This window comes from Cebus imitator, unplaced genomic scaffold, assembly GCF_001604975.1.
Source record: "Cebus imitator isolate Cc_AM_T3 unplaced genomic scaffold, Cebus_imitator-1.0 Scaffold77, whole genome shotgun sequence".
Classification (NCBI taxonomy): Eukaryota; Metazoa; Chordata; class Mammalia; order Primates; family Cebidae; genus Cebus; species Cebus imitator.
In genome coordinates this window covers 5,584,221-5,608,979 of record NW_016107392.1, presented here as the reverse complement: position 1 = coordinate 5,608,979, position 24,759 = coordinate 5,584,221, and the positions used below count along the sequence as shown (strand labels likewise).

The following is a 24,759-nucleotide window of genomic DNA, read 5'->3' as shown; positions in this document are numbered from 1 at the left end:
TGCCCAGAGTTATTAGGTCTCCTTCCTCCTGCCAGACTGTCAGCAGTAGCTTGTACTGCTTCCGGCCAACAGCCTCTAGCAACCCTTTCCCTCCTCTTCACTGGTTCTGCTCCAGGAAGGGCCTGGAAACAAGTTCTTTGGGTTCATCTGACTCGTGGATAAGTAGTTCTGTGTACTTTTGTGGTTCATAAATGTGATTGGGTTTTCGCGCTCATGTGTGACATGCCCCTTTCTCCAACCTTGTTACAATGTTGGTGCATTACCCATTACCCATCTGACATGGAGGAAGAAAGGTCTTCACGACAGTGTTATCTACAGTCACAAACAGTGTGCATAGGGGCCAAGGGAAAGTTTCCCCTTTGCCTTTTGAAGGTTCACTGAAAAATCAACTGACCAGAGGCAGATCAATAGGAGAAAGGGCATACAAAATTTTATTTTAGTGTTCACGGCATAGGAGAATCACAAGAGAATGACTACCCAGTAACCCAATGGGGCACAGAAGCTTGTATACCCTTTTTTCTCTTTCTTTTCCCTCTCTCCCTCCCTCCTTCCCTTTCTCCCTCCCTTCCTTCCTTCATTCCCTCCTTCCTTCCTTCCTTCTTTCCTTCGAGTTTCACTCTTGTCACCCAGACTGGAGTGCAATGGCACGATCTGAGCTCACTGCAACCTCCGCCTCCAGGGTTCAAGCAATTCTCCTGCCTCAGCCTCCTGAATAGCTGGGATTACAGGCATGTGCCACCATCCCAGCCAATTTTTGTATTATTAGTAGAGACGGGGTTTCACCATGTCGGCCAGGCTGATCTTGAACTCCTGACCTCAGGCGATCCACCCACCTCGGCCTGCCAAAGTGCTGGGATTACAGGCGTGAGCCACCGTGCCTGACCTGTACACTTTTCTTCATACAGGAGGGAGGAGATGTATGGACTGGGGAGGTGGGAGGCAGACATCACAGGAAGGTGAGGAGCAGAGCAGCATGGGAACAAAGGTTGTCTTATTAAGCAGATAGAGTCCCTCAGGTAGTCTCTCGGAGCTGCCCTCAGAAGAATAGATGAAGTCCATCTGGGTGTGGTGATGATTCCCAGTCTCATCTCTTCTGGTGGTTTGTCTTTCTTGGTAATTTGATGAGAACTCTAGGGAGGGTGTTTAAGACAACTGTGTTTCTTTTGGAAAGACGCTTTCTCCATCAGATGAGGAAATTTCAGAGACAGAGAGAGAGCCCCTCGTGTGCTTGGTGGTGGGGGTGTGGGGAACAAGAAGTTAGAGGGACCTTGTTTCAGAGGCAGCTTTCGAAGGCTCTCAGCATGTCAAAACATCAGGCTTTGGGGTATCACTTTCTAAGCCCCAACCCTTGTAAGCATCTAAAATGTCCATCAGGAGAATGCAGGATGAATACACATTTGGTGTGTGCACACAATACAACGCTGCGCAGCCCTTAAGCGAATGAGGTGGACCTATGTGCAGTAAAAGGGAATACTCCCCAATTGTTAATTGAAAAATACAGCCTACAGAACAGTGTTAATAGCGTGTTCCCGTTTTTTTTTTTTTTTTTAAAGAGTGGGTAGGGACCCACTTTATTTGAGCAGGGACCCAAATAAAGTGAAGTTCACAAACTTGGTCATTTTGACTGCTCAGCAGAAGCCTTTTTCCCTCCTTCCTGAAGCTCAGATGCGTTCTGAAATACTTGCACTTGCCGTGTAAGTAACTTCTAGAAACTTCTGGTACCATTATTTTTCATTCAGCATTTTCTCGAGGTAGAGAAAGGCCATGGGAACCACACAGGGAGGAAGCACAGAGTCTCACTGGAAGCATCTCTAGAAAAATCACAGAGGCTATTCAGGAATCACACAGGAACCATGGGAAAGCCAAAGGACCCATATTTCCATGAAACAGGCTTGTCAATATACTAACTGGATCTGAGGTCGGTTCAGGAGAGCCTGGGCTTTATCATCAGATGGGCCTGGGTTTAGATTGCAGCTCCGCCATTTTCCATCTGTATTTCCTTAGGTGAATTATCCATTCTGAGCTTGGATTTCCTCATCTGTAAGACAAGGACAATAAAACCTACTTCACTGGGTTTTGGAAGATTATGAGATCATAAATGTGAAGTGTCTGGTATAAAGCCTGGCTTATGGTAGATGCTCAACAAATGGTAGCTGCTCTTGACATTGTTTTATTATTTAATATCATCTAGGCCAGGCGTGGGATTCACACCTTTCATCCCAGCACTTTGGGAGGCTGAGGTGGGATGAACACTTGAGTCCAGGAGCTCGAGACCAGCCTGGGCGATATAGTGAGACCCCCCCATCTCTATAAATAAATAAATAAATAACAAATAACCTGGGCGTGGTGGTGTGCTCCCGTAGTCCCAGCTACTTGGGAGGCTGAAGTGGGAGGATCATTTGCTCCTAGGAGGTCAAGGCTGCAGTAAGCTGCGATTATGCCACTGTACTCCAGCTTGAGTGACATAGTGAGACCTTGTCTCAAAAAGAAAAAAAAAAACTATGCTTTGCACTTTTAGGCAATTTCTGAGCTAGTAGAATTTGACTGGGAAGAAGCAGAAAAATGAGCCTCTTGCCTTTAATATGTCTTTGGCAAGGGGAAGTTCCAAGGGCTGTGCCCCCATGTCTGTATCCATTATCTCTTGCAATGTTAAAATAAAAAAATCCTAAAACTTAGCAGCTTAAAACAATCAACACCCATTTTCTTGCAGTTTCTGTAGGGCAGGAATTCAGTGGTTTAGCTAGATGGCTCTGGTTCAGGATCCTTCATGAGGCTGCAGTCAAGATGTCTTCCAGGGCCACAGTCAACCTAAGGCTTGTGTATTAGTCCGTTTTCACACTGCTGATAAAGGCATACCTGAAACTGGGTAATTTATAAAGAAAAAGAGGTTTAATGAACTCATAGTTCCATGTGGCTGGTGAGACCTCACAATCATTGCAGAAGGCGAAAGGCACATCTTACATGGCAGCAGGCAAAGAGCAAATGAGAACCAAGCAAAATGGGATTCCTCTTATAAAACCATCAGATCTCAGTGGACTTATTCATTACCAAGAGAACAGTATGGAGGCAACCATGCCCATGATTCAATTATATCCCACCGGGTCCCTCCCACAACACATGGGAATTATGGGAGCTACAATTCAAGGTGAGATTTGGGTGGAGACACAGCCAAACCATGTCAGCTTGCATTTTTCATTCACTACTTCAGTTCCTCACTACCATGAACCTCTGTAGAGGCCTGCTTGAATGTCCTTACACCACGACAGCTGGCTTATCCAGAGTGAGTAATCCAACAGACAGCAAGGCAGAAGCCACAGTGTCTTTTATAACCTGGCTTTGAAAATCACACGGCTTCATTTCTGCAGCATCCTGTCAGTTACACTGGTGACGTCAGCCCTATTTAATGTAAGAGGGAGCTGCACAAAGACTTGACTTCTAGGATCCAAGTATCATTGGGGCTGTCTTGGAGGCTGCCTACTGTACTCTCTCTCTCTAGAGATTGGTTTTGAGAGGCCTACAAGACTGACACAGTAAGTTAGTAACAAGGTGGGCGTGGGGGTTTCAGATCTCTTGGCTTGAGACCAGTGCACAACTTAGGCCAATGTGGGATGCCCTGAGACACAGGGATCAGGCTGATGATTTTGTCATAGGACTGATGACTTGAGGAGCAAACTCTGGTTTCCTAAAGGAATCCCAGGCAGGCAGAGCTCTTGCCCCCTTCCCATCTAACCCGGGAGGGAACTGGGCTTCAAGAGTGTTTTGTCCTCTGACTTACAGATCCAGCTAGTGGGAGCAGCATCGACTGGGCTTATGATAACGGCATCAAATTTGCATTCACATTGGAGTTGCGAGATACCGGGACCTATGGCTTCCTCCTGCCAGCAAACCAGATCATCCCCACAGCAGAGGAGACCTGGCTGGGTCTGAAGACCATCATGGAGCATGTGCGGGACAACCTCTACTAGGCGACGCCCCGCTCTATTTACATTTATTTGTACCCACATGTGCCCACACTGAGGCCATTCATTTAAAGGAGCTCGTTCCTTCCCGTGTGAATCAGAGCCCTCTGGGTCTGTAGAGCACACAGGCCTGCCCCTCTCCAGCCAGCTCCCTGGAGTCGCGTGTCCTGGTGGTGTCCCTGCCCGGAGCGGTTCTGCCAGCCCGCTCAATTTTGGTCCCGCTGTCTTTGATGAGCCTTTTGTCTGTCTCTCCTTCCGCACTGCTGGCTGGGCAGCTGCACTCAGGATAACCCCTTCCTGGGCGGCATGTCTCTCTCTACCTCATTTTTAGAACCAAAGAACATCTGAGGTGATTCTCTAGCCTCACCCACATCTAGCCAAGCCAGTGACCTTGCTCTGGTGGCGCCGTAGAAGATGCCGCTTGTGTTTGGGTGGGTCTCAAAGATGACGCAGGATTACCTTTAATTCCTCTCAGTCTTCCTGGAAAATATTTTTCTTTAAGCAGCGAATCTTGTAGGGCTATGAGTGTAGGTCTCTCCCTCCCTCCCCTCCTTTTTTAGGTCTGAATACAACGTAGAAGACCACTTTCCATCACTGCGCTGAGAATTTCTAGATAATACAGTTCTTACCCCTCTCTTCCCTTTGTTATTTAGCGTGACCAGGGTGGTAGGAGGGGAGCTGTGTCACCGTAGGTGCTACTCACCCAGGAAGACTGGGTGAAGTGACAATCTAAATTGCAGGATGGCGAAATCATCCCCATCTGTCCTTAATGGGCTCATATCCACTTTGCCTTTTGAACTCACTTCAAAGATCTAGGCCGCATCTTACAGGTCCTAAATCACTCCTGTGGCCTGGATAATCTCACTGCCTGGCACAGTCCCGTTTGGGCTCTGGGGTATCCTGTGTTTCCTTGTCCTGTGTGTGTGTGTGTGTGTGTGTGTGTGTGTGTCTATTTTGTATCCCGGACCACAAGCACCTAAGTAAAACAAGAATTCATCAAGCAGATGCCTCGTGTTTAATTTCACCTCAGCACGTACCATCTGTCCTTTTGTTGTTATTGTTTTGTTTTTGTTTTTTTGCTTTTTTCAAACATGTCTGTAAATCTCATCCTCCTGTCTAGGATTTGTATAGCATCTGGTGTGCGCTTATAAGCCAATAAATATTCAATGTGAGTTTCACGATCATCTCCTATTCTTCGTCTTCACCTGAATAGAGGCAAGCCATGGTTTTGAATATGCAACTCTTTATAATGTCAGAAGTCGATTTTAATCCCTGTCTGTGTCGCATGACACGTAAGAAGTCCTCCTTCATCAGGCTGAGGGGCCTCCAGGGCATCGTTACCTTGGTGATTTCACTCTGGTCCTGGATCTGGTTCTTAGCTTTTCAGCTCAAAAGCTTGATAGTCTCAGTGTCCGTGTTGATTAAACTAGGGGATGCTGACTCACGCCTACAGAGCTCAGATGAAGCAGATGATAAAATCAGAATGCGAATTTATTAATTTACATCGTGGCATGTAACTGTTGAGTGGATTGGATCCTCACGTCGGCCTGAACAGAACATTTTCTCCCCGTAGGCAAGATACATGGGAAGCCAAATTATAATCAGAAGGTTGCTTAGTGAGCGGGCGTCAGAGCAAGGAAAGTTAATTAAAGTCTATGATTAGAATGTTTAATAGCACCCAGCTCTAATAGCATGATATATCCAGTTCTATAGCCAGAGCACACCTGCTAGCCAGCCAGCTGATCAGGGCTGGCTGATCAGGGCTGCCTCAGACAGGGACGTGCCTTGGTGAGCATAGCCAAGCTTGCCTCTGTGACTGGCCTGTAACCTGGCCCTAATTGTGATCACTCCCCTCAGATGGAGATTGTCCTTCAGATTCTTTAAGGGAAAGGTTTATTTAAAAATTTTATTATTATTTCTTTCTATAGAAAGATAGACCCTTACTGTGTTGCCCAGGCTGGTCTTGAACTCCTGGCCTCAAGCAATCCTCCTACCTTGACTTCCCAAAGTGCTGGGATTACAGGTGTGATCCACCATACCTGGCCAAGGGGAAGATTGCTTAAACAAGACATAAATGCCAGATACTATAATGAAATTAAGAACTTTTCTTCATTAAAAGATACCATAGAAAGGGAGAAATGTTAAAGGCCAGGGAGGATATTCACCATATTCCTAATACACGCAACAGACAAAAAATGTATGAAGAACTTCAACAAATCCATAAAGAAAGCACAAATAACCCAACAGAAAAATGGGGCAAAGGTACGTCCAAGCATTCCACATAAGAGGAAGCACAGGCTGTGTGCGGTGGCTCATGCTTGTAATCCCAACACTCTGGGAGGCTGAGGTGGGAAGATTGCTTGAGCCCAGGAGTGAGAGACCAACCTGGGCAACAAAGTGAAACCCTTGTTTGAAAGAAAATAAAAACAAAATAAAAATAAAAAATTAGTTGAGTGTGGTGGCAAGCGCCTACAGTCTCAGCTACTCAGGGAGCTGAGGAGGAAGGATCACTTGAGCCCAGAAGTCTGAGATCAGCTTCAGCAACATAGTAAGACCCCGCCCCCAATGTCTCTACAAGAAAACGAAAAAGATTATCCAGGTGTGGTGGTGTGCACCTGTAGTCCCAGCTACTTGGGAGGCTGAGGTGGGAGGACTGCTTGAGCCCAGGAGTCTGAGGCTGAAGTGAGTTATGATCACACCACTGGACTTTAGCTTTGGTGACAGAGCAAGACCCTGTCTTCAAAAAAAAAAGAAGAAGCAGACATATCTGCTCAACATGTGAAAGGACATGCAAATCAAGACTGCAAAGAGATGCCATTTTTATTTATTTAATTTATTTTTTTGAGATGGAGTCTCACCCTGTTGCCCAGGCTGGAGTGCAATGGTGCAATCTTGGCTCACTGCAACCTCCATCTCCCGGGTTCAAGCCATTCTCCTGCCTCAGCCTCCCAAACATCTGGGACTGTAGTCATGTACCACCACACCCAGCTAATTTTTGTGTTTTTAATAGACACGGGGTTTTTCTTTTGGCTATTTTGGCCAGGCTGGTCTTGAACTCCTGAGCTGAAGTGATTCGTCCGCCTCAGCTTCCCAAAGTGCTGGGATTACAGGCTTGAGCCATCCCGCCCAGCCTGAGATGCCATTTTAAACTCATTCAGTTTACAAAAATCAAAAGTTGGAGACCATGTGGATGGCAGGGGCTCATTCCTTATTGGTGGGCAGCTGAATTAGTAAAACAACTTCACAAAACAGTTTGGCATTATTCTCAAGTTTACACCTTATGAACCAGCTATTCTGCCCTAGGCATGGCCTCAAGAAATTCTTGCAATTGTGCAACAGGAGACATACACAAGAATGTTCGTAGCAACACTGTTCACACTAGTAAAACCTTAAAAATAACTCAGAAGACCATCAGTGGGAGAATGGGTGAAAAAGTTGTGGTACATTCACATACCGAGATATTATACAACAGTCCAAACAAAATTTGGTATGATTTCCTTTCTGGAAAGATCCAAACAACTGAAAAAAAAAATGTATACTTTTAAAGAAGACATACAAATTTTGATGAAACTTTATAAAAAGAGATGCAAGCCACAGTGGACATGCCCAGACCCCTCTTCCTGGTTGAGTGTACAGATCCTCAGTGGTTGTTAAGCACTGGCTGTCAATGTTCACGGCTGCATCCCTCTCTAGAGAATTGCCCTTGGCCAAATAGGGGTTGCCTCATCCAGGAGGCTACGCACTTGCTTTTTCTTGTACCATCATCTCAAATGTCTACCCATGGCAGACTCGCTCAGGAGTACACACAGCTAGCTCTTTGCCTCAAGGTGGGATCAACACTTTGGTGCAACGAATGTTCCAGAGCTCCCTTGGGGTGGGGCTAGAGCTCCAGATGATTTCAGGCAAATCATCCTTGCTTATCGTTATTTTCTGCCCCGCCTGTTTCCCTCACTCTCCTCCTGAGACGATTCCACTTCATATCACTTGCATAAGACTCTCCATCGTGGGTTCTGCTTCTAGAGAGATTGACTAAGACAACAGGAAAGGAACCTGGGATTCCAGAATGATGATTCCTTCAAATGGGGAAGGGCAGAGGATGACAGAGGGACAGAGCCCTATGGTTAGAGGACGAACCTTAGCTTTTGCTTTAAATTCTGTTTTTTCAGGTGTTTATTATGTGATTTTATTTTTTTTAAGTAGAGATGAGGGTCTCCCTATGTAGTTTAGGCTGGTCTTGAACTCTTGGCCTCAAGTAATTCTCTTGCCTTGGCCTCCCAAAGTACTGGGATTACAGGTGTGAGCCACTGCACTAAGCCTATTATATGATTTTTTGAAAAAAACCTAATTAAGTAGCTAAATAAATAATTAAAAGGGGACCATGCATAGATCAATGATAAGTGTACCACTAACCACGGATTGTAATTATTTCTGTGGACTTGAAAGCCAATTTAAAAAATGTGTATAAAGATACAAATTTCAAACAAAAATTGTACTATTCAACATGCATTTATTGAGTACCTACTATGTACCAGAGACAGTTTCTTTTTCTTCTCTTTTTTTGGAGGCAGGTTCTGGCTCTGTCCCAAGACTGGAGTTCAGTAGGGGCAATCATAGCTCACTGCAGCTTCGAACTCCTGGGCGCAAGCGATCCTCCCACCTCAGCCTCCCAAAATGCTGGGATGACAGGCACGAGCCCCCATGCCTGGCTCCTGAGACAGTTTTAGATAGTTGCTTGCAACGGCAAACAAAAAGACAAAATCTGTTATTGCATGAAATTTCATTGTAGTTGGAAAGACAGGAAGTACTCAAGTAAACAACTAAATTAAGACATTAATTTAGGTAAGGAGAGCTGCTATAAATAAAAGAAAACAGACTGCTGTCAGGAGAGTGATGGGTGTTAGGGGAGCCTGTCTAGATTTGGAAAGCTAGGGAAGGTAGTATTATAAACTATTCTTTTTTGTTGTTGTTGTTGAGACAGAGTCTCCCTCTGTCACCCAGGCTGGAGTGCAGTGACACAACCACAGCTCACTGCAGCCTTCACCTCCTAGGCTCAAGCAATTCTCCTACTTCAGCCTCCAGAGTTGCTAGGCAATTTTTTTAAAACAAATCTTTTGTAGTGATGGGGTCTTTTTGTGTTGCCCAGGCTGGTCTCAAACTCCTGGGCTCAAGGGATCCTCCTGCCTTGGCCTCCCAAAGTGCTGGGATTACACGCATAAGCCGCCATGCCTGACAACGACTTACATTTCTAAAACACATTTAAGTTTGAAAAGCTGTCATACAGCTGGGCGAGGTGGCTCACGCCTGTAATCCCAGCACTTTGGGAGGCTGGGGCGGGTGGATCATGAGGTCAGGAGTTCAAGGCCAGCCTGGCCAAGATGGTGAAACCCCATATCTACTAAAAATACAAAAATTAGCCAGGTGTGGTGGCAGGCACCTGTAATCCCAGCTACTTGGGAGGCTGAGGCAGATAATTATTTGAACCTGGGAGGTGGAGTTTGCAGTGAGCGAAGATCATGCCACTGCACTCCAGCCTGGGCAACAGAGCAAGACTCCGTCTAAAAAAAAAAAAAAAAAAAGAAAGGCTTTCATACCTTATCAAATCAGTCTGTAGGGAATCTTCCACCAGTAAGACATCAATGAGGATAAAAAAAGGATAATCTATCAATCATGGGAAAAATGTCTTGAGTTCTCTTTTTTTTGCAGTACTGGGGAGGAGGGGTTTCTCAAAGCCACCTCCAGGCGTTGCACCCAATTCTCTTGGGGACCAAAAGAAGATCTTTGTGAAGGAGCTGACAGAATGAGGGATATATCTGCGATTCGCTGGGGTCTATATGTTGTCCACTTGACATCAGTGCCCTTCATTGAGATGCAGCCCCCTGGAGGTAGGGAGCAGGCCATAGCCCCTTCTATATTCTGGATCACAGGTGGTGGAAAGCCGTGGAATGGACCAAATCTTTCACTGACCCATGTGACTTTGGCCCATGATATAACCTCTGGACTCCTCAGTTTCTCATCTTTAAAAGAATAACGATAGTATCTGCAATGACTTATCAAGAGAATTAACTAAATGAATATGAAAGCATTCAGTTATTTACCTGGCAGTAGAAGCTCTTGGTAGGTGTCAGAATTATTCTTAGCTGGCCCACGTTTAACCTCTGCAAAAAACCCCCATGTTCTGCACATGTATACTAGAACTTAAAGTGAAATTTTAAAATGAAAAGATTAAAAAAAATTATTATTCTCAGCTGGGCTTGGTGGTTCACCCCTGTAAGCCTAGCATTTTGGGAGGCCAAGGTGGGCAGACTGCTTGAGCCCAGGAGTTTGAGACCAGCCTGAGCAAAAGGGTGAGAGCCTGTCTCTATGAAAAAATACAAAAATTAGCCAGGTGTGGTGGCGAGCACCTGTAGTCTCAGCTACTTGAGAGGCTGGGATGGGAAGATGGCTTGAGCCCAGGAGGTTGGGGCTGCAGTGAGCCACAATCGCATCACTGCACTCCAGCCTGCGTGACAGTGACACCCTGTCTCAAAAACAAACAAGCAAATAATAAAAGAATTATTCTCATTGAGTGGTGGAAATTCATTTATAAATCAGGTCTTCGGCATTTTCCCTAAAGTGAGAGACTTATTTGCTTCAGATTGTTCATGAAATGTAATAACAAAGATCTCCACAGATCACAGGAAAACACTAGCTGGATGTTAAGTAGTTTTTATTATTATTTAGGTTTTGAAATATTGGGATTCTTTCTCTGGGAACTTTCCCAAGCTCTATAGATATCGAGGCCCCTTTAAGAGGTTAAGACAAAAGATCACTGCCTGAAACCTTCAATGGCCCAACTTCCAAACACAACTATGTCAAACACAGGGGTCGCTGGGTTTTAGAGGTCCTGGAAAGGCCCTGTGATAAATCGATTTTGGGTGAAGTTGAGGGCATGCTCCAGCTCTGGAATGTCCTATGTAGACTGCGCTTCTTTGATGTTGCTATAGAAAGACCAATTATACAGAATCATTTTCATCATCATCATCATCATCATCCTTATCTTTCTGTTTGATGAATTCTGGAATTTTGCCAACCCAGGCAGCTTGTAAAATAAATTCTCTCTGCTATTTGTACGGAGCCTTAAATCATGAACACCAGCTGTTTCTTGTATTTGAAGTAAGGCTCCAGGTGTATTGGGGGCATCCAGGGAGCATAGGCAGCTTTCTCTTCTACAATACACAGGTTCTGTGGTGCAGCTGGGCAATCTGCTCCTTTTGAGCAGAAAGTGAATCTCATGCTTTTTTGTATCTCCTACAAGGCTTAGCTCAGCAGCTAGCAAATATTTGTTGATTCGATTTGCTGCAGGGCAGCTGGTTAACAATTGCAAAAGCCATACTCTCAGCAAGTCAGGCCAACAGGAAAAAAGTACTTTTTCCAACAAACATTATCAGTGGAATTTTGGAAAATACATTGGAATGTATGTCCCTGAGTTCTAAGAGAGAGCATAAATTAAACATTCAGAGATAAGGAAGGCTTGATATTGGTTACACATTGCTTGCAGCTTTGTAGTGATTTATAGTTTTAAAGTACTTTATAGCTGTCGGATAATTAAATTATCACAATCAACAGGTGATAGATGCAGGCTGGGTATTATCATCCTTATTTAACTGTTGAGGAATTGAAGTGTTAAAGAGGTGAAGGACCATGCTCAGACTGAAGGCGATGGACATGGCGGAGCCAATTGTCAAGAGCAGCTCCACGGATTGTTGCTAAGGGAGCAAAAGGGCAGGAGCTGCTCTGCTGACTTTGGTTTTAAATTTGAATGCCTTTAAAACACACACAGCTCCTGCAGCTCCTCTGGTCTCACACTTTTGTATTTTGTGCCCGGCTCCTGAAACCTTTCGGTTTTCAGTTGTGCACTCATGAGAGGGAATTTAGGGAGCAAAAGCTAGGTCTGCCTCACCGGTGGAGGGGTATCCTGCTGTTCCTACAGGCTCTCCCCCTAAGGGTCTGGGCTCAGGATTGCCACCAGGGAGAGTTATGGCTAATATTTTAATGCAAAACACCTGGAATGGGCTGACGACTCTATTTCCAAGCTTTGGGGACTTCATGTCTTTTCATAGGGATTCACAGCCTGTAGAACCACCTATCCCCATTTTTATTAGATTTTCACATTCTTAGATGACAAAATGTCCACTTGTCTCAACAAGCAAATAGATGTATTCTGTTTGAGTATTTAAGCAATTCGGCCTAGTCTTAGAAAACCATTAGTCCCAGTTTTGGGCTTGTAAGCCCTTCATGGGCAGAGCCAAGGTTTTATTCATTTAGAATTCTCGGCACCTAAGCACACAACGATACATCATAGAGAGGTAAAGAATGGGCCAGGACAGTGGCTCACATCTGTAATCCCAGCAGTTTGGGAGACCAAGGCGGGTGGATGGCGAGGTCAAGAGATCAAGACCATCCTGGCCGACATGGTGAAACCCTGTCTCTACTAAAAATACAAAAATTAGCTGGGTGTGGTGGTGCGTGCCTATAGCCCCAGCTACTCAGGAGGCTGAGGCAGGAGAATCGCTTGAGCCTGGAAGGTGGAGGTTGCAGTGAGCCAAGATCGCACCACTGCACTCCAGCATGGTCACAGAGCGAGACTCTGTCTCAAAAAAAAAAAAAAAACAAAAAAGGTATTGAATGAATACCTGCAGTGGGACCAATTCCACATCGGATCCCAAAGACGCCTGGAATATTCTTTCTGCTTAGCTCCCTGGCTGCAGCAATCTTCCTCCCTCAGCTCTGAGCTCCTCGCCATGGCATTGTTCTTTCTGTTGGATATGAGAAGCACAGAGGTCAGGGAAAGCAAAGACCTTCTCTTCTCTTTTCAGCAAATCTGTATTGGAAGCTCAGACACACGAGGCCCAGTGGGAAAGGATAACCTGTCTCCTCACTGTGAAGTGGTATTTCTAAAATGCTTCCAGAGGCAGCGGGCGGGTGGACAGGTATTAACTCGGTTAAAGACACATTAAAGAAGAAGGCAGTAGATCTTCCTCCCTCCCTCCTGCCCCAGGGCCACCCATACAATCAGTGTTTACCAGACATGTCTCTGTATGTCCTTGTGGGCTTTCTGGAACCTGACTCCTATCTAGGAGTGTTCTGTTTACTCTGGAAAACCAGTGAAGGACACGTATAGCCAGAAAGAGATTAATTCAAGCTGGAAAGTGGACACTTCGCTGGGCCGGGGAAGGCCTGTTCGTGAGTAGCGCTGGACCTGGAAGACGGTATTTCCTTTCCTCTTGCTGCCAGCACTGCAGAGAGATGGAAAGGCCCAGATGCCAGCCCTACTGTTGTGGAGGCTGAGCGTATCATAACCTTTGGAAGTTAAATCAGGAGATTGGGAGGAGGATGTCCAGAGATGTTTCCCTTACTCACAGTAGAAGAAATAGAAACACGTTGATCAATGTTCTTCTGGGCCGCTCATACCAGAAAGAGCTTTTACTCCAGTAATATTAAGATTTTACTTTTTATTTCTCTGCCACTTGGATCCAAATACATAGACTCTTCCTCAACAGCTGCCATTGATATGTGATCAATGTAAGGCTCAGAGGGCAGCTGTTGCTTAGGACTTGACAGCTTTGTGTTCTAAACCTTCAACATCCTGAAGCATCTCTCAAATTTCTCATGATCTCAATGCCCAGGGTATTTCTGTGGTCCTGGGAAAATACAGGCCTTACTCTTACGGCAAGAACCATTTTCCAGAGTCAGGCTATCTTCTCCTTCCCTACATGATACATTCCTGAACATATATGTATACCTACATGTATATAAAGCCTGAAGCCTGCAAGTCTAGCAGTAGACACAGGTTATAATGGGAAGTCTGTTTTCAGTGAGCCAAAATCCTGCTGCTCAAATAGAATGATAATATCAGGCAAAGCCAGGGAGCTTGTCAGAAACAGAATCTGTGGTTCTCCTCCAGACCTACTGCATCAGGATCTGCATTAAACATAATTCCAGGTAATTCACATGCACAGCAAAGCTTGGGGAGCACTGAGCTAAAGAATATATGACTAATTATGTCTCACCTCATCAACTTTTAGACAGGTGGTCTCCACCTTGGCTATACATTAGAATCACACAGGGGCTTTTAAAAACTACTGACGCTTGAAGCTTTACCCCAGACCAATGGAAACAGAATCTCGGCACTGGTTTTGTAAAAATCTGTCCAGGTGGTGCTAATGGCCTTTCAAGGTTGAAGACTACTGTTTTAAACTCTATGTCCGGCGCCATTTTCCCAACGTTTTATACATCCATTGGGAGACAATTCTCCTTAGGCCTTTTATACTTCTGCATATCTAGATTATTCCAGATGATCTTTTCAAGGATGTTAGAATAACAAACAACCTTGGAAGATAGAGACAGTATTTTCCTCTGGAGTGAAGGGCAGATTTGTTTACTGTTACAATAGATGTAATGTTCCTTCTAGAGCAAAGGGCAGGTAGGCTTACCACCTATTAGAAAAGATTTGGGGACTTCTGGCTTTAGTGCTGACATGTAAAGAGTTCAGAAACTCTTTTAAACGCTTTCAACAGGAAATAAGCTGAATATGCTGAAGGTTAATGACTTTTCTTGGACCTATCAGAGAACCGAGCTCCCAAGGCAAACTGCCACCCCCAAATCTGGAGAGACAGGCAAACCTGCTGCTCCAGGTACACAGCTGTGATCTGTGTACCCGGAGCAGAAGCTGTTAACGCCATAAGCTGGTAAAAACACTTACATGGTAATTTTGATGTAATTGGAGCCCGAGTGTGAACCTGCTTGAAAGTGTGAACTCCTGGTGGCCTGTAGCCGAGGGGCTCCTCCAATATGATTGTGGATCTTACCTCCAGAAACTCCACCAGGTTTTCATAATGAAGAACCAAGAAAAACTCTCTGGTGTTTCTGGCAGGGTAGGGGAAAGGTAACCATTCTGAAATATGCCCAGAGTGTTCTTCATAACAAAGGCCCACTCTGCTGGGAGAAGACTTTACCAGTGCCTTCTCTACTTGGGGGAAAGGAAATTATTCAAATCCGATCCTCTCTAATATTCCTATCTCAGCCAAGGTGGCGGGGGGAAGCTAAGAAACACTTGTGAAAGTCACAGCCCAGAGACCTACTCATCTCATAATCACAAGATGATAGAACATCCCCTCACCCCGCCCCCCACCCATCTTACCACCACACCAACAGGGCACGAGTATAATGAAACTGGATTAAAGCTAAAAGAGCTGCAAGATGTTGACTTTCTCAGAGGAGGAGTACTTAGGGAAGCCAAAAGACAACAGGAGAGACAAAACCAAAGTCCGCCGAGGAATTGGAAGCCTCTGGCACCAATAACTATGGCAAACATTAAACACAGCCCAACTACTAGCCAGACTAATAAAATCTCACACTGAAAGCCTATTTACCTCAGTTTCTATTAGTCAATATATCATGTCCAGCTTTCAAAAAAAAAAAAAACAAAACATAACACAAAAACACACAAGGTATGTTAAAAGGCAAAACAAAACAAAACCCAAAATCAAAATCAAAAACATTGTCTATAGCTGGGTGTGGCGGCACGTGCCTGTAGTCCCAGCTACTCAGGAGGCTGATGAGGAGGATCGCTTGGGTCCAAGAGTTCGAGGCTGCAGTGAGCTGTGATAGTGCCATTGTGCTCCAGCCTGCACAACAGAATATGACTTTGTCTCTGGAAAAGCAAAGCAAAAGTTGTCTGAAGAGAAGAAGCACGCAACAGAACCAAACTCAAATATGATACAGATTCTGGAATTATCATGCAGAGAGTTAAAAATAACAATCATTAAAGCTGAGTGTGGTGGTTCATGCCTAAGTTTCAGGTACTTGGGAGGCTGAGGCAGGAAGATTGCTTGAGCCCAGGAGTTTGAGTCCAGACTAGGCAACATAGTGAGACCCTGTCTCTAGAAAAAAAGTAAAATAAAAATAAAAATAAAATAACAATGAAAAATGTGTTAAGTGTTCTAAGGGAAAAGGTAGACAGGTAATGTAAGCAGCAGAAAGATGGAAAGTCTAAGAAAGAATCAAAAGGAAGTGTTATAAATCAGAAACACTGTAACAGAAACAAAGAATGCCTTTGATGGGCTCACTACTGGTAAGCTAGACATGGCCAAGGAAAGAATCAGTGAAATTGAAGGGGGAAAAACACTTCTCACATGAAATGCAAAAGAGAAAGGAAGAAAAAAACCCAGAACAGAACACCCACGAACTGCGGGTGTAATGTACATGTAATGGGAATGCCAGAAGGTGTAATGTACATGTAATGGGAATGCCAGAAGGAAAAGAGAGAACAGAGCCAAATAGATATTTGAAGTAATTAATATGCTTGAGAATTTTCTAAAATTAATAGACACCAAACACATACCTAGGAATCTCAGAGAAAACCAAGAATGATAAATACCAATAGACTATACCTAGGCATAACATAAACTGAAAAATAAAAAATGAAGTTTTGAAAGAAGCCAGAGGGAACACTTTACCATGTTACCTATAAAGAGCAAGAATAAAAACTACAGCCAACTTCTTGTCAGAAACTATGCCAGCAAGTAGAAAGTGAAGTGAAATATTTAAAGTGTTGAAAGGAAAAAACCCACCAACCTAGAATTGTATACCCAGTGACATTATCCTTCAAGAGCAAAGGATAGGCTGGGCATGATGGCTCACACCTGTAATCCCAGCACTTTGGGAGACTGAGGCAGGCAGATCACCTGAGGTCAGGACTTTGAGACCAGCCTGGTCAACATGGCAAAACCCCCTCTCTACCAAAAATACAAAAATGAGCTGGGCATGGTGGCACACATCTGTAATCCCAGCTACTCAAAAGGCTGAGGCAGGAGAATCACTTGCACCCAGGGGGTGGAGGTTGCACTGAGCTGAGATCACACCACTGCACCCCTGTACCCCAGCCTGGGTGACAGAGTGAGACTCTGTCTGAGAAAAGGAAGGAAGGAAGGAAGGAGAGAAAGAAAGACAGTGAAGGAATAAATATTTTCTCAGACAGACAAATACTGAGGGAAGTTATCACCAGCAGATCTGCTCTACAAGAAATGCTAAAAGAAGTATTTCAGTGAGTAGGAAAATAGTATGTCAGAAATTCAGATATACATAAAGGGAAGGAGAAGGAATAAATGAAAGTAAAATAATCTTATTTTCTTTTTCTCAATTTATCTAAAAGATAACTATTTGTTTAAAGCAATAATAGTAGCAATCTATTGTGTGATTATAACATATGGATAAGTGAAATAAATTTCAGCGATGTCATAAGGGGCAGGAGAAAAAAATTGGGAACACTTTGTTATAAGGTATCTGTACTACATGTGAAGTGGTCTAGTATTATTTGAAAGTGAACTTTGATCAAAAAGTGGTAAAACTTTTGCCCATTTTTTTCCCAACCAGACATGAGGTTACAAAAGCAGAACCTTGCTCATAGCGGTGCTCAGGAAATAGATTTCACTTCATAATACATAGCTTTCAAGGACAGTGAAATTCTACAATATCTATCAACATGAATTTAAATAAATTTTCATTTTAAAAATCATACTTTGCCACCCAACACTACGTGAGAGAAGAGGCACTTAGAGAAACAAAGGCACGGCGGTGTGCAAAATACATTTGCAAAATAAATTCACATAAGAACTTTAGGCAGAAGTCTTCAGATTTTTTCATCCTGCATCCCTATAATTAAAAAAAAAAAACAACTAGCTTGTGACACCCAACATATGTAATTATGTATTTATAAATTATGTTCAAATGCCACTGCACTCATATATTTTATAAAACATAAAAATAGAAATAAAAAGAATGAGATAAAAATATAACTAGTCTTAATAGTTTCTTCCGTTACCCCCTGGTAGAAATGAATGCTTCACTTTGGAAATCACTGGATTTGATTGAAAATGCTTCTAATTCTTGACTCTGATTTACCTTGAGCTTTCTAATAGACTTGAATAATCTCATAAACGAATGCCTGCCTCTTCAGGTAGACCGGGTAGGCAAACTATGGCCTGCAGATCAAATCTAGCCTCAAGCTAAAAATGTTTTTACATTTTTAAATATAAAAAAGACCCTTCAGGCTGGGCACAGTGGCTTGTGCCTGTAACCCCAGCACTTTGGGAAGCTGAGGTGGGAGATCCCTTGAGCCCAGGAGTTCAAGACTGGCCTGGGCAACATAGCAAGACCCCATCTCTACAATTTTTTTTTTTTTTTTTTTGAGATGGAGCCTCGTTCTGTTGACCAGGCTGGAGTGCAGTGGCGCGATCTCAGCTCACTGTAACCTCCATCCCCCAGATTCAAGCAATTCTCCTTCCTCAGCCTCCCGAGTAGCTGGGACTATAGGCGTGTACCACCACGCCCAGCTAATTTTTTATATTTTTCATAGAGATGGGGTTTCACCATGTTAGCCAGGATGGTCTTGATCTCTTGACCTCATGATCTGCCTGCCTCAGCCTCCCAAAGTGCTGGGATTACAGGTGTGAGTCACTGCGCCCGGCCAAAAATTTTTTTTAATTAAAGAAAAAACCAGGCTCTTCAGTGAGAACAGTAGCTCTGTCTTACTTTCTGGATCCCCAAAGCCTAAAACATTTACTTTTTGGCCCTTTCCAGAAAAAAATTTTCTGGCCCCTGTACAGGGAAAGCGTGTGGGTCACCTTTACCTTTCCTCTACATGGTGAGGTATTTGAAAGCGCCACACGGGGCTGTACGGAGGCTTTCCAGGTCCAAGGGGCTCGCCTTGGCTGCAGCTGCACCCCTTCCTTCACCTGTAGGCTACCAACCCACTGTCTCACTGGGAGCAGGCCCTCCGCCTGTGCTCTCAGGCATCTCATGGTAGTCATTAGGTAGGTCCCAGAGGACCAGACACTAGGCACCCACCCAGGGAGCCCCAGCCCCAGCCCACTTCCTCCCAGTATCTCTGAGGGGTTTAGCAAGTGACATGCCCTGGCACTCCAACCCACAGCTCTTGCTGCCCTGTGGCTGGTGGCGGGGGGAGGCAGCCATGTGGCAGAGGGTTGCCCAAGAATTATATCAACTGCTGGGCCCATGTCTGAGCAGGGACGTACATCCTGGTGGAGACGGAGGCAAAACCTTGGTGTTAGAGGCCTGCATTTGAGGATGACACCAGGGGAGGGAGGTCCCTGGTTGTGGGGGTGAGAGTGAGGTCCAGTAACTAAACATGGGGAGCAGGTTGGGGCAAAGATTTAGGAGCTCTGGGCTGACGTAGGCAGAGCTGAGCGGAGCAGGCAAGGGTGAAGGCCCAGATGCAAAGGCTTGTTCCCCTGAGCTTTGGGGAGTCACTGGAATGGGTGAAACAACAAATTAGTCAACAAATAGGTCCTGGGCCTGGCTATACACAGGATTCCTGGGACGTCACAAATGAATATGACGCAGCCCTAGCTTATGAAGACTTTGTGTTTGCAGATGCCTGTAAAGAATTAGAATCTCTGGTGTGTGTGATGGAGGCACAAGGCATGGTTAGTTAAACTGGGGAGATAGGGTCAGTAGGCTGGGGTTCCCCACGGTGGGTGGCCCCAGGCTGGGATTTGCATGAGAAAGTAGATTTCGAAACTCTAGTCCAGAGCAGTATGAACCAGCCTTTTTGGCATTTCATTGTGTTCTTGGACTTTTAATATTCCACTTCCTGAAAGCACCTGCTTGACATATTTCTGAAAGGTGGGATAAGCCTGGATTTTTTGTTAATTAAATCACATTTTGAGTGTACTGGGGGAGCTTCCATTTTAAGAAACAGTGGCAAATCCTCTCGATAATCAAAGAATGCTTTTAGAATGGGAACGATCGTGCTCCTGTTCTGTTTTTAAAGATTACACTCGATGTATTTATCTTCCTAAAGCACCCAAAGGGGACTTTCGGAGACTAACACATAATTTAGTTTGGAACTTTTGTTTGCAGATATTGGAGCACCTCATTCAATCTCTGGAGACCCCCAGGGTGGTCCCCAGCCAGACAGGGGAATTAATACCTTTAATGAGGAAGGGATTCAGGGCTAGAGTCAGGTTTCTTGCAATCTCCCCATCATGCTCTGTCTAGTTAACTCCTTCACATTTTACCTAACTCGGCTCAAATTCTATTGTTTAGCTGTCTGCTTTAAGCTTTAATTTTGTGTATGTGATCAAATATATACAACATAACATTTACCATTTTGTTGTGTAGAGTTCAGTGGCATTACGTATATCTGCGCTGTTGGGCAACCATCACCACCATCCATCTCTAGGACTTTTTCATCTTCCTAAACTGAAACTACATCCTCATGAAACAACTTCCCATTTGCCCACTGGCAACCACCATTTCACTTGCTGTCTCCATGAACTGGACTACTCTAGGTATTGAATGCCATTTTTACAACTTCTCTGTAATTAAATGGGTTACACAGCACGTGGTATGAAGAGTCAGAGTTCTACAAGACTTGTTATAAAAAGCAACAGAAGGTTGGACGTGGTGACTCACGCCTGTAATCCCAGCACTTTGGAAGGCCGAGGTGGGCGGATCATCTGAGGTTGGGAGTTCGAGACCAGCCTGACCAACATGGAGAAACCCCGTCTCTACTAAAAATACCAAAAGCCAGGCATAGTGGTGCATGCTTGTAGTCCCAGCTACTCAGGAGGCTGAGGCAGGAGAATTGCTTGAACCCGGGAGGTGGAAGTTGCGGTGAGCCAAGATCACACCATTGCACGCCAGCCTGGGNAAAAAAAAAAAAAAAAAACCAGAGACCTGATCCTCGCTTTCTTCCCAGGTCTTGCTCTCCGGCAATAACCACGTTGAGTTCTTTTAGCCTTGATGTTCGACATTCATAAGACTGGTAAAGTGCTTACATTGCTACTTCTTGATTTTTCAGTTTTGGGCATTTTTTATTGATTCTCAACATAAAAAGTAAATTAAATTTCCCATATTTCCTTTAAAATATGTTTTATTGTGAAGTATATCATATGTACAAGATCCTGTATAAAACTTCGGTGGCTGTTAACAATAAAATTAATAGCCAGACCGGGCAGCTCATGCCTATAATCCCAGCACTTTGGGAGGCCAAGACAGTTGGATCACTTGAGGTCAGCCTGGCCAGCATGGTGAAACCCCATCTCTCCTAAAAATACAAAATTAGCTGGATGTGGTGGGCGGGTGCCTGTAATCCCAGCTACTGGGAGGCTGAGGCAGGAGAATCGCTTAAAGTTGGAAGGCGGAGATTGCAATGAGCTGAGATCCAACCACAACACTCCACCCTGGGCGACAGAGCGAGACTCCATCTCAAAAAAAAACAACAACAAAAAAATCAAATTAAGTGAACACTCTTACCCTATTGTTCAGCTTAAGAACAAGAATGTAACATTGAGTAGCCTGCACATGTCCCTCAAGTACACTCCTTCCCTTTCCTTTTCTAGACAAAACCACTAATCCATGCTAACAATTTTCTTTCTGTTCCTTGTAGTTACCGCATATGGACGTATTCCTAAACGATATGTTGTTTTGTGGATGTATATAAATGGAAACACCGTGTGTATTCTGACTTGACTTCTTTCACTCAACGTTACATTTTTTGAGGTTCAACCATGTGGCTGCATGGCGCTGTAGTTGACCCCTTTTCTCTGCTCTGTTGTATTCCATTGTACGATGTCATCGACATTTATTCAGCCAACCTTGTACATATGTTCTGGTGACATGTGCAAGAGTTTCTCTTTTTATTTTTGTTTTATTTTTTGAGACAGGGTCTCACTCTGTCGCCCAGGCTGGAGTACAGTGGTGTGATCACAGCTCACTGCAGCCTCGACCTCCCAGGTGCAGGCCATCCTACCACCTCAGCCTCCCAAGTAGCTGGGACCACAGGCACACACCATCACACCTGGCTAATTTTAACTTTTTGTAGAGTTGGGGGTCTCACTCTGTCGCCCATGCTGGAGGTCAGTGGTGTGATGACATTGAGTTTTCTCGTTTAAGAATATAGTATACTGTTAGATTTGTTTGGAATGCTAGCAATTTCCAATAGTTTTCTAATTGTCTCCACGGAGTATGGAGGCCAAAGAAACTCCGTCTTGGATGCTAATCTGCCATGTTGACTTCTGGTTGCCCCCAGATCGGGGAAGGCCTCAGGATTTCCAGTTTGTCTGTTGTTCCTTGTGTGGGAGTATGTGCTTGCCGTGATTCTTACCCTTGGCTTGGCACAGGCTTGATGCTGTCATATTTCAACTGTCCTACACATCCCTTCTGAGTTATCCTGTCTCTGTGGTATGGGCCATGGGTCTGGGGGGTAATGGCGCAGGAAGCTACCAGCTTGCTTCACCAAAACCTAAGACACAGACATGGCTTCTGTTTGTAAGTCCCTATTAAATGTTTCTTTCTAAAAAACAAATTTGTCAGCCTCTTTCTTGGATCTCTCAGCTTCCTAAGGCTTTAGGGGCAGGTTTGCATATACCTGCTTACTTCAGAACACGGAGGATTGCACATTGCTTGTTAGAATTATTACCAATTTTTTTTTTTTTTTTTTGAGAAGGGGTGTCCCAAGTAGCTGAGACCACAGGTTCATGCCACCATGCCTGGCTAATTTATTTCTATTTTTTGTAGGGACAGGATGTCCCTGTGTTGCTCAGGCTGGTCTCGAACTCCTGTCCTCAAGCAATCCTCCCTCCTTGGCCTCCCAAAGTGCTGGGATTACAGGCCTGAGCCACCACACCTGGCCATATAGCTAGCATTTTAAATAAATCATATTGGACTGAGCACAGTGGCTGACACCTGTAATCCCAGCATTTTGGGAGGCGAAGGTGGGCAGATCACGAGGTCAAGAGATCAAGACTATCCAGCCAACATGGTGAAAACTCGTCTCTACTAAAAAATACAAAAATTAGCTGAGCGTGGTGGTGCACAACTGTAGTCCCAGCTACTCGGGAAGGTGAGGCAGGAGAATTGCTTGAACCCAGGAAACAGAAGTTGCAGTGAGCCGAGACTGTGCCACTGCACTCCAGCCTGGCGACAGAGTGCGACTCCATCTCAAAAAATAAATAAAATAAATACATAAATAAATAATATTGATTGTTTTTGTCTTTTACTGAAGAGTTGAATCAATTTACATTTAGTATTATTGCAGTTATATTTAGGCAAGCTTCTTCTTTTTATGCCCTTTCAAATTGTTCTTTTTTTTTTCTAGGCTCTGGGGTATTTTTACATTCTACTTTTAAAAATTCCTTTTTGTAGACCTGTTTTCCTCATCTTTTTCTGGTTTGTGTTTCCTCCTTCATCTCATTTCATCTTTACCCTTGCTACCTGTTTGGAAGTTATATGCACTCGACCTGTTCTTCTAGTTGTTGCTCTAGCTCGTTGAACATGCATATTTACCAAAATCTGAAAAATTATCAGTATCTCTCCTTTTTCCCAACAATTCTGGGACCTTAAGACTTTAACTCTGACAATTCACTTGCACATAACATGCTATTCTTGTCCGGGACTTAAAACTTTGGTGTTAGAGGATGCTGGGAAAAATATATCCTGAGATTTCATAACCACAAGTAAGCCCCCAACCTGAGTCTGTGGTTTATGCTAACTATGCAGTCTAAAAAAATGACCTTAAACTATTTAATTTAGAGTGGTCTCAGTTTGGTAGTGTCCCCAGCAACTTACGGAAATAAATGCAAATCTCCTCTGGAAGAACCCACCTTCAGCCTAGACCTCAAGGGAGTTCCACAGATAAATGTTCAAGGAAAATGACTGGTTCACAGATACGTGACATGAGAGAAAACGCACCATGAGTGAGAACCAGCGGAAAGAATACACAGCAGAAATAGGCTTAAAACGTCTAGGAATTGTAATTATCTGACACAGAATATAAAATATCTGTCTTATACATTTAAAGAAATAATTGACTAATTCTAAAATAGATAAGAAATTCAAGTCATTTGGGCTTGAATCAAAAAAAAGTATCAAGTAGAACTTCCAAAAATGAAAAATGAATACCATATTGTGTTGACTATAAAACAGGATTGATTTTATAAGATGCATCATAATTTTATGTGCCATCAAAAATACTGCCGATTGTCATTGCACAATGCCACCAATTGTAAGATGTATCCTGATTTTAGTAGTGTTAAAATGTGAAAAAAAAGGTTGCAGAATCAATGAACTGTAGCAATTGAAATGTAAAACTTCACAGATCAATTAAATTGCAGATTAAACACAGTCAATGAAAGAATCAGTTAACTGGAATAAAGACACAAATTTTTTTTACAAATAAATTATTCAAAATGTAGCCCAGAGAGGCAACACAATGGAAATATAACAGAATGGTTATGAGTCTTGGGGGCTGGAACGAAGCGGAATGAGTCAAAAATTCCAGATGAAGGTAATAGAGTGGAAAAGGGGCAATGTTTAAAAATATAATGGCGGAGAAATTTGGAAAATAGGGGAAAGCAAGTGATAGAGTGATACTCAGATACAGGAATTCAAATGATTCTCAAGCAAAACAAAGAAAAACAAAACTCCATACCTGGACATATGATGGTATATCTGAAGAATACATGATAATAAAATTGTGGAACATCAAAGACAAAGAGAAGATCTTCAAAGCAACCAGGAACAAAGAGAGGTCACCTTCTGAAGAGCAGTAAGTCAACAAACTGATTACCTTTTAGCAGCAAAAATGGAAGCCAGAAGACTGTAGGATAATATTTTCAATGTGCTGAGAGGAAAACAGCAATCAGTTTAGAATTTCTGTCCCAAAAACCCTTTCAAGAATGGGAGCAAAACCTTCCTCCCCTCCCCTCCCCTCCCCTCCCCTCCCCTCCCCTCCTCT

General features: G+C 43.8%; 1 protein-coding gene and 1 non-coding gene across 2 annotated transcripts in view; both read left to right on the top strand.

Moving 5' to 3' along the window:
• Positions 1-4,233, top strand: part of CPA4 (carboxypeptidase A4) — a 30,619-nt gene extending 26,386 nt beyond the window's left edge. The window contains exon 11 of the mRNA XM_017532552.2: positions 3,778-4,233. Coding sequence (XP_017388041.2) covers positions 3,778-3,965 — 188 coding nt within the window. The 3' untranslated portion in view covers positions 3,966-4,233. The remainder of the gene's footprint in view (positions 1-3,777) is intronic.
• Positions 173-280, top strand: LOC119471895. The gene has a single exon (XR_005200993.1). It is a non-coding gene; the product is annotated as a small nucleolar RNA U13 (small nucleolar RNA).
• Positions 4,234-24,759: the final 20,526 nt, after the last annotated feature.